This window comes from Archocentrus centrarchus, chromosome 7 (genome assembly GCF_007364275.1).
Source record: "Archocentrus centrarchus isolate MPI-CPG fArcCen1 chromosome 7, fArcCen1, whole genome shotgun sequence".
Lineage (NCBI taxonomy): Eukaryota > Metazoa > Chordata > Actinopteri > Cichliformes > Cichlidae > Archocentrus > Archocentrus centrarchus.
This window is the reverse complement of record NC_044352.1, coordinates 24,465,011-24,480,060: the sequence shown is the minus strand read 5'-3', so window position 1 is coordinate 24,480,060 and position 15,050 is coordinate 24,465,011. Positions and strand designations below refer to the sequence as shown.

Sequence of the window (15,050 nt, the reverse complement as noted above, 5' to 3'; positions counted from 1 at the left end):
AGCCGAGTTTTATAAAGAATTTTGGTCTGAGCTAGCTCCCATTTTTTTCAGAATGGTAACTCAGATTCAGAATGACCACATCTTATCTCCAACCTTAAACTCTGCTAACATTAGCCTGCTTCTTAAACCAGGCAAAGACCCCACACTCCCATCCAGCTACAGGCCAATCTCTCTCATTAATGTAGATCTTAAAATAATTTGCAAAGCCCTTGCCAAAAGATTAGAAAATATTACTCCATTTATTGTACATCCAGATCAAACAGGCTTTATCAAGGGTCGGCACTCAGCCAATAATACACGTCGACTGATAAATATAATAGACTATTGTTCTATTAACAAATTAGAGACGACAATCGTGTCTTTAGATGCAGAGAAGGCATTTGATCGGGTAAATTGGAAATTCTTACTAGCAGTTCTGCAAAAATTTGGATTCGGTTCATCCTTTATAAACTGGATCAGAACACTACACAGCTCTCCGAATGCGCGTGTTAGGACAAATGATCTCATTTCACAAAGTTTCAGTCTGCAGAGGGGCACTAGGCAGGGCTGCCCACTCTCTCCCTCTCTTTTTGTAATTTTCATTGAGCCGCTAGCAGCAGCAATCCGTCAAAATGCAAATATTAAAGGGATTCAAACTGAAAATATGGACCATAAACTTAGCCTTTATGCTGATGATGTATTACTTTTCCTTGGGAATTCACAAGGCTCTCTTTTGAAGACTATCACACTGATAGATAAGTTCTCATCTATATCTGATTACTCTATCAATTGGAGTAAATCAACAGTTTTGCCTCTGAATTGTAATTTCCAGAGAACCTCTAGGACCCCACTAAAGTCAGGAAATATTAGATATTTAGGCATAAATTTTTCCGCCAGGCTCTCAGACTTGGTACGATTAAATCATATCCCCTTATTAAAAACAATAGAGGATGATCTCACACGTTGGAACAGTTTACCTATATCACTCATGGGGAGAGTTGCTGCCATTAAAATGATGGTTTTACCAAAAATTAATTATCTATTTTCATTGATCCCTAATAAACCTTCTATTCCTTGGTTCAAGTCACTAGATTCAAACATCTCAAAATTTTTATGGAAAAACAAACCGTCAAGAATAAGCTTAAAAACTTTACAAAAGCCAAAACACAGTGGAGGTCTAGAATTACCAAACTTTTATTACTATTTCTTAAGCAGTAGATTGCAGTATATTTCAAAGTGGATCAAATCCAATTCATTAGACAACCCATGGCTGGATCTAGAACAGGCGTTTTGTGGAAAAATAAAAATCTCAGATTTACCTTTCATTAGTTCCAGTATTAAACATCATAACTGCTATAAAGTCCTTAGTATAAATACCTCTCTGACAGCCTGGTGGGAATTTTTAAAAATAACTAAGTCTTCACTCATCCCCTGTAAACTAACACCCATTTGGAACAATCCAGATATTTGTCAGAAAAAGAAAATGCTGAATTTTCCGTTATGGCGTGATAAGGGTATAAATAACTTAGAACATATTATCCAAGATGGAAATTTTATCACGTTCCAAGAACTTATATCAAAATATAGAATTGGCAACGGTAGATTTCTGGAATATCAACAAGTTAAGTCCGTCCTACAGGGAAGATTTAACCTTAATCAATTGAATCTAGAAATGCCTACTTGGGTAACAGAATTTCTTAACCTCTGTACCCCAAAATTGTTATCAAAATTATATAAATTATTAATAAAAACTGATGATTCAGTTTCCCTCCCAATTACAAAATGGGAGCGTGATCTTTCTGTCAACCTGGATCAAAATTTATGGACAGAAATATGTTTAAATATCTTCAAAATGACTAAAAGACCCCAAATACAACTTGTACAATATAAGATTCTCCATAGAACATACTACACTGGACAAAGGATGTTCCAAATGGGCCTTACACACTCAAACATATGCACCCACTGTACAAGCAATTCAGAGGATAATCATCTACACGCTCTGTGGTCTTGTGTACCAGTTCAGAGATTTTGGCAGAGGATTTGTGAAGATCTATCCACATGGTTTAGCTGTCATATCCCAACTTCCCCCAGACTATGCATCTTAGGTGATGTCAGTGAATTAATTATGGAGTTAAATATATCACACATAGTTCTTACTGCCTTGTGCATCGCTAAGAAGATGATCCTCATGAACTGGAAGACAAAAAATAAACTATGTATTACTCAGTACAGAAATTTATTAGTAGATCATGTTAGTTTAGAGAGAATGTCTGCTTCTTCTAAAAACAAATTGGAGGAATTTGACTCTCTTTGGTTCCCACTGCTCAGCTCCATTACTTAGTGGGGGTGGTGGGCTGCGGGCTCTGCTCCTGATGTGCTTTGTGGGGGGGTGGGGGGGGACTCCGGGGGCCTGGGTAGCTGGTAGCCTCCTGAGGCTGGGGTCCTGGGGCGACCTTCTGGTGATGTCTGTGTGCCTGTCCTGGTTGATGGTGGTGGGGGCTTGGATGGTGCTGCCTTCGGTCCTGGGGTGTGGGCGGGGTGCTTGGGGGGGTGGTGCCGGCCCTCGGTCGGTTGGCTGGTCTTCCCTGTGTGGCTTGGGGGGCTGGGGTCTGGGGCCCCGGCACTGGGGCCGCGCCGGCTCCCGGTGGGCCCCCCCTGGCGCGGGGGGGGCCTCTGCTGTCCCGGCCGCGCCGCCGGGTGGGGTGGGTTGGCCTGACGTCGGGATGTCCGGTCTACGCTTTTGGGGCCCTGGGGTGCCTGCATTGCAGGGGGGTGGGGTGGGGGATGGGGCCGCGGTGGGGTGGTTGGGGGGGACTGGGCACTGCATTTCCATGCCCAGGCCAGTATGTCCTGTCGCCTGTTTGTGTCTATTGTTGAGTGAATGGGCATCTAGGAGGAGCGGGCCGCCCTCTGCGGTGGGGGTGTGGGCGCCAACCTCGGGTGCTGCAGTGCTCCGGGATGCTGTCACCGCGGCCCCGGGCTCACCTCCCCCTGCCCTGTGCTGGGGTGTGGGAGGTCGGGGTGCCTATTGAGCCAGCGGCCAGCTGGCTCTCTTCTTCCAGGATTTTTCCTGGTCATATGCCCCCCCCCCCTCCCCCTCCCCATACACAAACACACACACACACACACACACACAGAATACACATCACTCACAGATGTAGGATGGAGAGGCCACGTGGAGAGCTGCACCACCACTTGCCTCTCCGTTTTAATTGCACTTTAGTCATTATAACTCACAACACATACACACTTACACCCTGATACACATAGGACCTTTGGGGCAGGCATGTTACTCAGAGGTTGATGAGATGGGCCGCTGAGGTGGCCCCACTCGGATCCTCGTCACTGGCTGTCTCCAAATTTTATTTGCACTTTAGACATGGAGGGTTTTGGGGGGGCAGTGTGGGCAAGCGCTGACGACCAACAGTTGGCGCTTGTGGCATAACTGTCCCCTCAATTTTAACTGCACCCTATACACCTCATTCACTCACAAACATTAACACATAGACCTACAAGTTGGGGAGGAGGAGGGGTGGATGGGTCATCTTACACCCCGATTTCTTGCGTCTCGCCCGGGGTAGGGGTCGGGTGGTTCCTTGGGGACCGGGCTGGTGGCGTCCTGGGGTCGCTGTTGGCCCTGGGGTGGTTTCCACTTGCCCCGCCTTCAGAGGGTGGGTAGCTATGGATGAATGTGTGTCTTTGTGTATTTGTCACCGTCTCCGTGAGTATGGGTGGGTGAGTGAATGTGTATGTATGGCATATCTGTGTGTGGGTAAGTATGTATGGGCATGTATGAGTATCTGTGTATAAATGTGTACACGGGTGTCTGGGTGTGTTTGTATGTATGGCTGGACCTGGGTCTGGGCCTTGTGCCTTGCCTCCTGGCCACTCCTTGCTGGTTGCCTCCTCCCCCCTACCCCCCTGGGATGGGGGTGCCTCGGGGTTCCTGGGTGGGGCTGGGTGTTCTGGCGTGGGTACTGGCCTGCCCCCCTTGGGGGTGCGGTGCGGGGCTGCGTTGGCTTCTTCGGCGTGGGGGGGGGCTCTGTGGAGGGTCGGGCGGTCCTTGGGTGCCGTGGGCCCGGGAGCCCTGCCGCCGGCCAGTGCAGGGGGCTGGCCGCTGGGGGGGGGCTGGCTTCTCATCGCCTTGGGTTCCCTGGAGCCCTCGCTCCTCGACTGGGGGGGCTCCGTCTGAGACCACCCTCTCCCGTCTGCTGGGGTAGGTGTGCGGTTGTCTTTGGACTGAGTGGCCGGGGGTCTTCCTGGCTCTTGGTGGGCTGCTGGTGGCCTGGGGTTCCGGGGGCTTTCCGTACCTGCCTCTGGCTTCTGATGGGTGGAGCTGCAGCGTTTTGCCCTCATTGGTAAGTACGTTCCATGACACAGACACAAACATGACACAGACACAAACGCCCACTCAATCACAACTCAACAAAATTGTTGGTGTGCGTAACATGCTTTGTTAGTTTTGTTTTTCACACACAAATTTATTTTTGCAAGTATTGATAGTATTTTTTTATATGTTAAAGTGATGAAGTATCTGATTAATAGACTTGTGCTCTTTCCCCTTTTTTTTTTTTTTTTTTTTTTTTTTTTGCTCCCTTTCTCTCTCCCTTTTTCTTCTCTTTATTTTCCTCTTCTTCAGCCTGTCAGCTCTGGCTGTTACATAGTATGTGGAAAAATAACTCAGATAAATAAAATAAAGGGTTAAAACAACAACAAGAAGAGCCTATTGAGAACCTATAGAGCTCATCTTGAAATAGCAAATATGTTTGGCACAACAACGCATTCAGATCACAGTTCTGCTTGCAAGATCTACCAGACATGACAGGCTAAAAAAAAAAAAAAAAAAAAAAAAAAAAAAAAAAGAAAATTACAAATGCAGCTGGATAAACAGAAAAAGCAATAGTTTTATATTTTTTGCCTAAGGTGAAATATGAGTTATCTTTATTATGGCACACATTTAGTTATGTGAATGTCTGTGACTCAGAAAAGTCAGTTCCTTAACTGTGACTGAAATACTTTTTTCTGTGTATTGTTGTATTCCCCCTTCATACCAAACTGATATGCATTAAAACTGCGACAAATGAATGATGATATAATCACAGACTGATTATACTGACAAACAAAAGCACAGTGTAATCAGTCTCTTAAACTCATCTTGCTAAATGGCCAGCTGTTCACGAGCTGTTCTTTTTTTAATCAGATCTGTTAATTGTGCTTTTTATCAGTCATGAATCGAGTCATTAGAAACCGAGGGATACATTTTAACTTCTGACTCACAAAAATGGAAGCTGAGTCATCTATACCATACGAGCTGGAATATGACTCATGCGATGCAAGGTATTTCAGAATGTATTAAAAACACAACAGGCTTATGGTGATTTATCAAACCTATACAGTGGAAAATACATTTTATGCAACAATTTATTTATTTTTTTGCAGTTACAGATTTAGGTGTGACGTATTTGCTGGCTGAATCATAGTAATAAACACAAAATTTGGAGCTGATGCAAATGTGAGACTGGCATGTATACAGTTTAACCCCTTCAGTCCCCACATACACAATTGTGTACATCACTTTCTATAGTTTATATATTGTACTGTAATATTAATTTTCTGACATCTCCTACCTAAAAAGATTATGTAGGCAGAAGATGAATATTTTACCACCTGTATCATGACTGAAGGGGTTAAACAACAAAAATGCATTACATGCTGATGTATAGGTTTATAGACATTTTTGTGCAAAACAGCAACCACTAAAATGTCTTGCAACATTTACTAAAAATGTAATCCAGTCACAAATTCCCTTTTAAACATATTTGGTGTAGCACATGAGTTATAACAACCTCGGGTGTACTCCTGCTGTTACTCCCAAGCCCAGATAAATGGGAGGGTTGTGTTAGGAAGCACGTTCGGCATAAAAAATCTTTGCCAAATATGTGGATCCATCTGCTGTGGTGACCCCTTTGGCATCTTCATTGATGCTGAATTAATGTTTGACACAAAATATGATAATGTTGTTCAGTTAGAGCTCGTGTTTAAACAGTCATCCTCATCATGAACCCGGACATTTATTGGTCGATTCGAGGATCAAACACCTGTTGTGAATTTTGCCATTAAGCTCCTCCTTAGAGAACAGCAACTTGTGCAAAAAGTTCTGAAACATTTAACAGTTGGACATGTGCATTCAAAAGCTTAGAGAAGGTCACATTAAGTTCACCTGTAAAGGTTTGAATGCATTTTAGGCTCGTCCTGAAATTTCAATCAAAAGCCAAATATCCCTAACTTTTTGTGAGTAGTGTATGATTTCATTCATCAATAATGAGTTCCCATAATGTGAAAGTTATAGCACTACTGATGACTCTGCTGAAGCGCCACTCTGAGCACAATTCTTGAGATATTTTTACTTGTAAAAGCAGGAAAAGCACCACTGCAATGAAAAATAATAATGGATGGAGCCACTGTTGATAGCAGCTACCCAGTATGTCAGTGAGCATGCTGATTCTGGATTCGGTGCTCACTTTGGTTGTGCTTTTCTGTTCAGTGCCTCTGCAGCTGGTGAACTTGAAGAGATGAGTGAATATACTAATAAAATCTGATTTCCTGTACAGCAGATGCACTGTACAAACATTTGACAAAAGAGGTCAGGTTGACACAGAATGGAGAAGAGGGGTGATCTAATCAACAAAGAAACCTCAGGTGCTTCAGTATCAATAGCAGACTTTTGAGTAATACACAACAAGGTGAAATTATGTACAGCTTTAAGGCAGCTATGGATTAACTTTGGGTCCAAGGCCTGAAAAGGCATCAAACTGTGACTCATGACTACGTCCTTCCTTTCCTTCATTGGCAGGCAAAGCAACTTTACCTGTGTATACTGCTTAGACCTGATTTCCTTTTGTCCATCTGTCTTTGTTTGTAAAAGCAGAACAGATTTACTCTACTTTTGTCATGGAACCAGTTGACCTAGTCTGATTTGGTTCAAGGCACCCTAGATTGTGCGACACTGCTGCAATAGTTAGTGTTTGACTCAGTTGTTGTTTAGACTTACAGACATCTGACCATCAAAGCTGAATTATTTTTTCCATCCTGAAAATCTTCTCTTTCCAAGCATAAGGCGCTGATGCCTTTCAGTTGTCTTTCAGGCATCATGTGCAGTATTGAGGATGTTGCTATTGTACCATTATTTCACTCATATCAAACTGTGCCATATTGTCTCATGCCACACAAAACAGAACAGGGTTATGATGATGTCAGATTTGTCATTTCGAGTGTCCCCTCCACAGGGTCTTGCCTACAGCACATCAGTGTTTGGACAAGCCAAAAGACAGGACATAGATGTGACAACACTCTCCAGCTGTGCCAAGCATTTTTCACTGGAGAGTGTGGGAACAAAAAGCTCTCATCTACTGATTCTCTCACTGTATTATGCTGGAAATGACCTTTAAAAAAAAAAGAACAAACTGTTACAAACAATTTCTTGTTCTTTTGATAACTGCTTACAAAAGATAGCATATAAATGCATTTTGTTTTGTTGTCCTTTTGAGAGTGGTCTACTGTCTAAATTTTCAAGAAAAAAAAAAAAGAAAAACACAGAACAATAAACACACAACTATAAATGGTTGCCTAGCAAATTACTTTAGAGTTGAATAAACACCTCCAAGAACAACAACACACTCTAAGAATGTAACTAGGATGGCACCTCTGTTTCCTTAATTATGTATTATGATATTAATTATCATTAGTATTAATGAGTATGTTAATAAATTGCTAAAAAGAATTAGAAATTCCCATCTCAATTTAACAGAGCCTGCGGTGAATTGCTCGTTCAGGGGAAAAAATGTAAGTGTAAAAAAGGGCAGTAAATTTTCACAATTAATAAGCTGGAGCAGCAGCTGTCTGTCTCGAATAATAACTTAACAAATGGCTGATTGTCAAAGTTCCTGATTATTCTAATTTGTTGATAATACAAGAAAGAGACCTACTCAACAACTTGACTACGTATGCACTTGTGTGGTGGTGTTACTTATTTCATTATTCTAATTTTAGATTTTTTTGCTACTACTTTATTTATTCATCATCATTGCTGTATGACTACTGCTTTCTTTTTACTGATGTCACAAATATTCCCATGATATCCTAGAATAACTGTGATCAGTAGAGACATTTGGATTCACTTCTATGTCTCACTTTTTTTCTGGAAAGACGCACGACTGCAGCTTTATGTTAATCTGTGTCAACCGGCCTTCTTAAAATAAGACCTGATTACTAATTACTGTTCTGTCTTAGCCTCATTAAATGGAAGATTTTTAGGATTAATAGTTAGTTAATCTGTTGTGATTAACATAGCCCTATTACTACACTGATGAGGGATTATGCATAGTGAGGGATAATTTTGAACTGGACTGATGATATAATTTTCTTAAACTTGTTGCTTCTGTCTGTTCTCATTCCTTTTCTCCACCTTTAGGACTGTAAGTGAACTGATCCAGCTCTGCCATCCTGCCCCTCTAACATCCCACTGTGTTGCACCACAATCATGTTCTTTACCCACTGTGCCCAACCCATGGAGAGTGCACACCCACCCAGATAGGATGCCTGCCCTGCTTAATGCCCTGCACCCCCTCCTGCCCATCACCACCTCCTCCTTCTCCTTGTGTGTACCTGCTCTTGCCAACAGTTCCTTGCGGCCCCCCAGGCTCCACCCTGCCCCATTACAACATGGTGGATGAGGTAACCACCATGAAGGATGATGTCATCAACGCCAACACGCTGGCTTGGCTGGTCTGCTCGGGCGTGTCCATCCTTGCCAACACTTGGAGTATCCTTAGCGTCAGTGCCAAGCAGAAGAAGTGGAAGCCACTGGAGTTTCTCATCTGCACCCTGGCGGGCACACACATCCTCAACATGGCCATCCCCATTACCATGTACTGTGTCATAACACTGCGGCGTCAGCACTCCAACTACGAGTGGAATGAGGGTCTGTGCAAAGTGTTTGTGTCTACCTTTTATACTCTCACACTGGTTACCTGCTTCTCTGTCACCTCTCTCTCCTATCACCGCATGTGGATGGTTCGCTGGCCTGTAAACTACAGGTAAGACATCTGATTTTATTGTTACAAAACTGTCCTTTATGACAGATTGTGTTATAATCTTAATTTAGGTTGCTTAATTTTTAAATGGCCATTTCATCTAAATTTCAGCCAAGTATTACACTATGCATAGTTAAGTCTTTATTTGCTGTGGTTTATGCACATCTGCTTCTGAGATTTCTGTTTTCAACCCATTACCTTTTATTCTTCGCTCTGAACAGTCATTACTGGAAATACTTTCAACTGAAGAAACGGCTGCTAAATAAGCTGGTGTCAGCACATTACAGGAATTATCTCCAGATAAAACTAGAGGAAAGCATGAAATTAGACTTTGTTTTGTAGTTTAGGTGAAACCAAACCTTTAAGGTTTACCTGCACATCACAGAATTGTCAATCTAGAGCATACAGCACAATGCAGTGTTTTTAAAAGTAAAAACATAGGGGGCATGGTTGCAGCTTCTTGCCTTCATTATTGAGTATGTTCCATGACAGAGGCACACGTACACACATACTACTACAAGCCACAGCAAGATTGTGTGCATGTGTGTATGTGAATATGCATGTGTATAGATATGTGAATATGTGTATGTATGTGTATCTACCTCTCTCCTATTATTTATTTCTGTTTTCTCCCTTGTTTTTTTTTTTTCTCTCATTCTCTTTATCCCTCTTCTTCTTACCCCTTCCTTCCTGCCTGTCAGGCCTGGCATGAATAAATAAAGTAAAAATACAAACATTAACAAGAATAGCCTATAGAAGACTTATAGAGCTGTTCTTGTAAAAGCAAATATTTTTGGTACACCAGTGCATTCGGATCATCATTCTGATTGCAAAAACTGCCAGACATGATAGGCTAAAAAAAAAAAGTAAAAACATAAATCTGATGTACAAATATATAGTGTGATCTGTAGCATATAAAACAAAAATGTGTAAAAAAGCATTTTAAATGTTAATCTTCTGCAAGGCTGCGCATAAACCCAACAGCTGACTAAGAATCCTTGAAAGATTCATTCCTTTGAAGACTTCTCACATAGGACATGGACATGTTAAAATATTTTTGGCCCATCAGCTTGTTTACCTCAGATTTTGAGTGGGATGCTCTTCACCAGGTGAAGACTGTCCCCTGCCAGCACATCTGCTGGTTGCAGCTATTTGGGGTAACACCATGTGAAACCCTCCAGACTGAGCATCTGCCAGCTCTAGCTTGCACCTTTATTTGGCTCATCACAACATGTGATAATACTAAGTAACACTGAATAATAAAGATCAGGTTCACCTCACACTAACACCATTTTGGTCCTGTTAGACTTCCAAGAAATCTGCTGTTCACACATAATCAGATGTTCTAAGCAATGGCTCCCCTTCCTTTAAAATGAGATTTTGATGCTGTATCTATTCTGATGTGTACCAGTGCTGCTCTGAACTGACACATGTTAATGATGATTAAGAAGCAGCACTTAGTTTTTTCTAAAATAAGATCACGATTTATCATGATAATGAGTTGCAGAGCCGGGCATATTGACTGCATATAATGATTAATGTGAAGGTTTGTAATTGGTGCATCTTAAGAACATCCGAAGCACAGCTCAAAGGTCTTGGCTTTGTTGCAATTTAGGTGTTACATACAGAGCTCAATGTCTACTCATCAGACACAGCAATTATTTGCAGTTGAATGCATTTTGAGAACAAATACTGTAGCAAATGTGGCCAGGGCACATATAAAGTCAGCGGTCATATCTGCAGAATACATGCAAACTACAATGTGCCGCATGTGGCGAGCATCAGTCTTCTGCTACGTCACTCTTCTTCTCCTGCTGAAAATCAAAGAACGATTGCTTCCTGTGGCATTAAGCCTGCAGATGCTCGGCCTGTTTTCAGCCTGGCCAATTTTGTAGATAAGCAAACATTCAAATAAGATATGCAAACTTCCTTTTAAATCTATGCCCAATCTTGCTATCTATATTGCTTCAGCAGCTGCCAGTGTTGGCTGATGCCCACACAGTGATATCAGGCTTTACACAGATGCTTTTATCTCCCTCGTCTGCTCCTTCACTCATCTGAATATAGTCTCTCTCATCTCCTGTCTGGGAACACTTTCCACTCAGCAGCTTGTCCTCTTGTGTTCAAGTCACCTTTTACAATGATACAGTGGAGTGATAGCTCAGGTGATCCACCGTGTAATTGCTGTTCATCTTTCATTTAATTCGCTCCACATTTGCCCTGCTGAGCTAGCATGGCTGCCTCTTCTCTGACATTAACATACACTGAAGGCCTGAATTATGAATTCCAACCTTGTACTTAGGCAGCTGTGCTCATCACCCTACATTCACTTTCTCTTAGGAGTTTTTTTTTCCCTCTCACAATGCTCTCACTCTGGTAATAGATTTATGCAGCTTGGTGATGTAACTTCCCCATGTACCCTGGGCACAATCAGGAAAGGCTAGCATTATTACTCACTGTGACAGCAAGACCTACTTGTCTTTGAACGAAGCCATAGTGCAATGATAGAGGCTACTGCCGCTCCCTCTACCCTACTCATATTGTGTCCGTGCATGCAGGCTTTTGCTTTACCACATCCAAACATTTTCCACTATAATTTGCCAATCTTTTTATGTGAATCCATCCATTCTACTGTATATCCAGCCAGTGCTCTTCCTCAGGAGTTTTATATCAGTATATCAGGATTACTGCCAAAAGGACAGCTGACACTAAAATAATTAAGAGCATTCTTTTGAAATACAAATGAACCAGGAGACCCATATTAACTATTACTTTATTACATTATAGAGGCAGAAGCCATAAAATAGTGTATTTACATGTTGTAGTAACTGTAAAGGATTGGTCTGTATGTGTGATATATATTTTTTGCTGATGGCTGAAACAGCTCAATAATACTTCTATACAGTGCTAGATCCAAAGGTTTTGGCGGGATAGCATACTCTTTCATCAAGTTTGGGAAATGAGAACACCAGTCACTGCTTGATATATTTTTAGATGTATATGTGCTGTTTCTGCAAACCTTGAAAAGTGCCACAGCGCCAGAGGTCACAAACACATTCAGCAAATTGCTCGACTGTAACAATTACTTGGAGGTGAGAGGAAACAGAAATCTCTTTGTGCTGAAATAGACCTACATGACAAATGGACAGAGAGATTTCAAAAGCAATCTTTTGCCATCAACAAATAATCGATTTTCCTTCCACATTCATCTCCAAATTATCCAAGTGATGACTATGTGGGTTAATGTTTTTATCAGCTTATGCATCGCAGCTTCATATCTGCCATTTTACAGTATTTTTCCATGGCTTAGGTACGGTTTACTTGTAATAGTGGTCAGATTTCCTCAACATCAGTCTCCTTCTTATGAAATGAAACCTCACTATCAGATCTTATCAGTGCTCTGTTTGAATTGTTTTATGCAACACACAGTGACAGCACACAATTAGGTGCACTGTTTGTGCACATTGTATGGTGTGCATTGGTGTCTCTGGTGTGTAATTATTCTGAGACTGAGAACGAAGTCCTAACAATATTGCAAGTTTCAAACTGATTTCTATTTAGCAGCATTCATGAGCTACTTTACTACTGCTGAAGTAGAGCCTATTGTCCTTGGTAGCAAAACCAAGCAATGCAAGTCAATATTAAACCAGCCTATACATTTTCTGTTAAACAAAATGCAGTGTGGAATGGGCTGTGTTTTTCTTGTTTCATAGCTCTGCTGATGGATTCTGTATTTTCAGAAGTCCGTCTGTCCATCAATTTTCTTCCACTTATTCAATTTATGGTTGCTGGGGGCTGGAGCCTATCCCAGCTGCCATAAGGCGAGAGGCGGTACACCCTGGACAGGTCGCCAGCCTGTCATAGGGCCAACACAGAGAGACAGACAACCATTCACACTCACATTCACACCTATAGGCAATTTAGAATCACCAATTAACCTATCCCAAGAAACTGCATATCTTTGGACTGTGGGAGGAAACCGGAGTACTCAGAGAAAACCCACGCAGACAAAGGGAGAACATGCAAACTCCACACAGAAAGCCCCAGGCTGAGGTGAAATCGAACCCAGACCTTCTAGCTGTGAGGCAACGGTGCTAATCAACACTGTGCAGTCATTTCTGTTAAAAATTTCATCAACTATTCTGCATTTTTTTAGTTTCAACACTGACATGATCTGCTCAGCTTTAGTAGTTTGAAGTACATGAAGAGGTAACAACACCAGCTAGATTGTACAGATGTAAATACAGCACTACAGAGACATGTCAAACAAAAAAGGAATCACTGCTATTAATTTTCTATTGTATGTTTTTTATTTAAAAAAGAAAAATAAAAGTTCTGTCCAGAAATGTGGAAGACTTTATTTTCAGGTTTGTTTTACAGGAGGTTCCTGTAACAGAGTGCCAATGTGGAGAAGAGAAATTGACAATTCAATTAGAGTAAAGTTATAAACATAATTCAGCATGCTGTTAAAAAAAAAACAAAACAAAAAACAAAAGAAAATCAGGGGTATTTTTATTTTTTGTTGGCTCTCTTTGTTGGTTTGAAGTCTTTAATCTAATTTATTGCAGTTATTAGGGGTCTGAACATTATTATTCAGATCAGAGAAGTTAAGATCTACACAGAAGAAATCAAAGCCAATGAGAATTTCACGCAGAAATCTGTTGTTCTTTTTCCAGATTAAGTAACACAAAGAAGCAGGCGGTACACACAGTGATGGGTATCTGGATGGTCTCCTTTATCCTGTCTACACTTCCAGCAGTGGGCTGGCACGACACGATCGACCGCTTCTACACCTCTGACTGCCGATTCATTGTGACAGAGATCGGCCTGGGCTTCGGAGTCTGCTTTTTGCTGCTGATCGGTGGCAGTGTGACCATGGGTGTGATCTGCATTGGCATAGCTCTCTTTCAGACCTTCTCAATTCAGGCAGGTCACAATGCTGACAAGAACAAGTTCAATGTTCCCACCATAGTGGTGGAGGACGCTCAGGGAAAACGCAGGTCATCCATTGATGGATCAGAGCCTCTTAAGACCTCACTGCAGATCACCTACCTGATCAGTGGTATCGTCTTCATCTATGACTTCCTGACTGGTTTCCCCATACTGGTGAGTTCATTCTTCTTGCTTCATCATAAAACCTTGATCACAGGGAAATGTACTTGATAATGTATGCCTTTAATTTTGTTGATGTGCTGTACAGTCACAAGAGAATTATAGTCAATTATAGAGAACATTTTGTAGTGCACCTTTAAACTTTAACTCACCATTGATTCATATTGAATTAAGGTTTATACACACATAAACTAAGCTTAAACCACTTATGTTATGATTATGAATTGAAATAGTTTGAAGGATAAGAAAATTCTAGCCTGTGGCTCTCTTTTTTTGAGTAAGCTATTCACACTAGCAGATTGCAAACAGTGTTTTCATTCTTGTTATTGAAATGGTGCAGTGTTGCATCCTCTAAGGCAACAGCCACATGTGATGTCAGACCAATGGCAGCTGTTTTTTGAGCTGTTCTTTGTCACTTGAAAGTGAAGATTTAATTAATAAAGGTGATCAGGTTAAATATGTAATAATGAGGTAACCTGTATCTGAACTTTAATGTCTCTTGTTCATCTGAGGCTGTAAGGAGGTCATGTTAAATGTGGACAGATTTGTGTATGTACACTGCTCAAAAAAATAAAGGGAACACTTAAACAACACAATATAACTCCAAGTAAATCATACTTCTGTGAAATCAAACTGTCTACTTAGGAAGCAACACTGACGGACAATCAATTTCACATGCTGTTGTGCAAATGGAACAGACAACAGGTGGAAATTATTGGCAATTTGCAAGACACAGTCAATAAAGGAGTGGTTCTGCAGGTGGGGACCACAGACCACTTCTCAGTACCTATGCTTTCTGGCTGATGTTTCAGTCACTTTTGAATGTTGGTGGTGCTTTCACACTCATGGTAGCATGAGACGGAC

At 41.5% G+C, this 15,050-nt stretch overlaps 1 protein-coding gene across 2 annotated transcripts in view; it reads left to right on the top strand.

Annotated features, from left to right (window-relative positions):
- gpr153 (G protein-coupled receptor 153) overlaps positions 1-15,050 on the top strand; it is a 41,024-nt gene that overhangs the window by 14,248 nt on the left and 11,726 nt on the right. The window contains exons 2-4 of one of the 2 annotated variants that reach the window (XM_030732709.1): positions 8,453-8,745; positions 8,791-9,077; positions 13,751-14,180. In XM_030732709.1, coding sequence (XP_030588569.1) covers positions 8,593-8,745; positions 8,791-9,077; positions 13,751-14,180 — 870 coding nt within the window. In that variant the 5' untranslated portion in view covers positions 8,453-8,592. Of the gene's footprint in view, positions 1-8,452; positions 9,078-13,750; positions 14,181-15,050 lie in introns of both variants that reach the window. The other variant, XM_030732708.1, reaches the window with a different exon arrangement.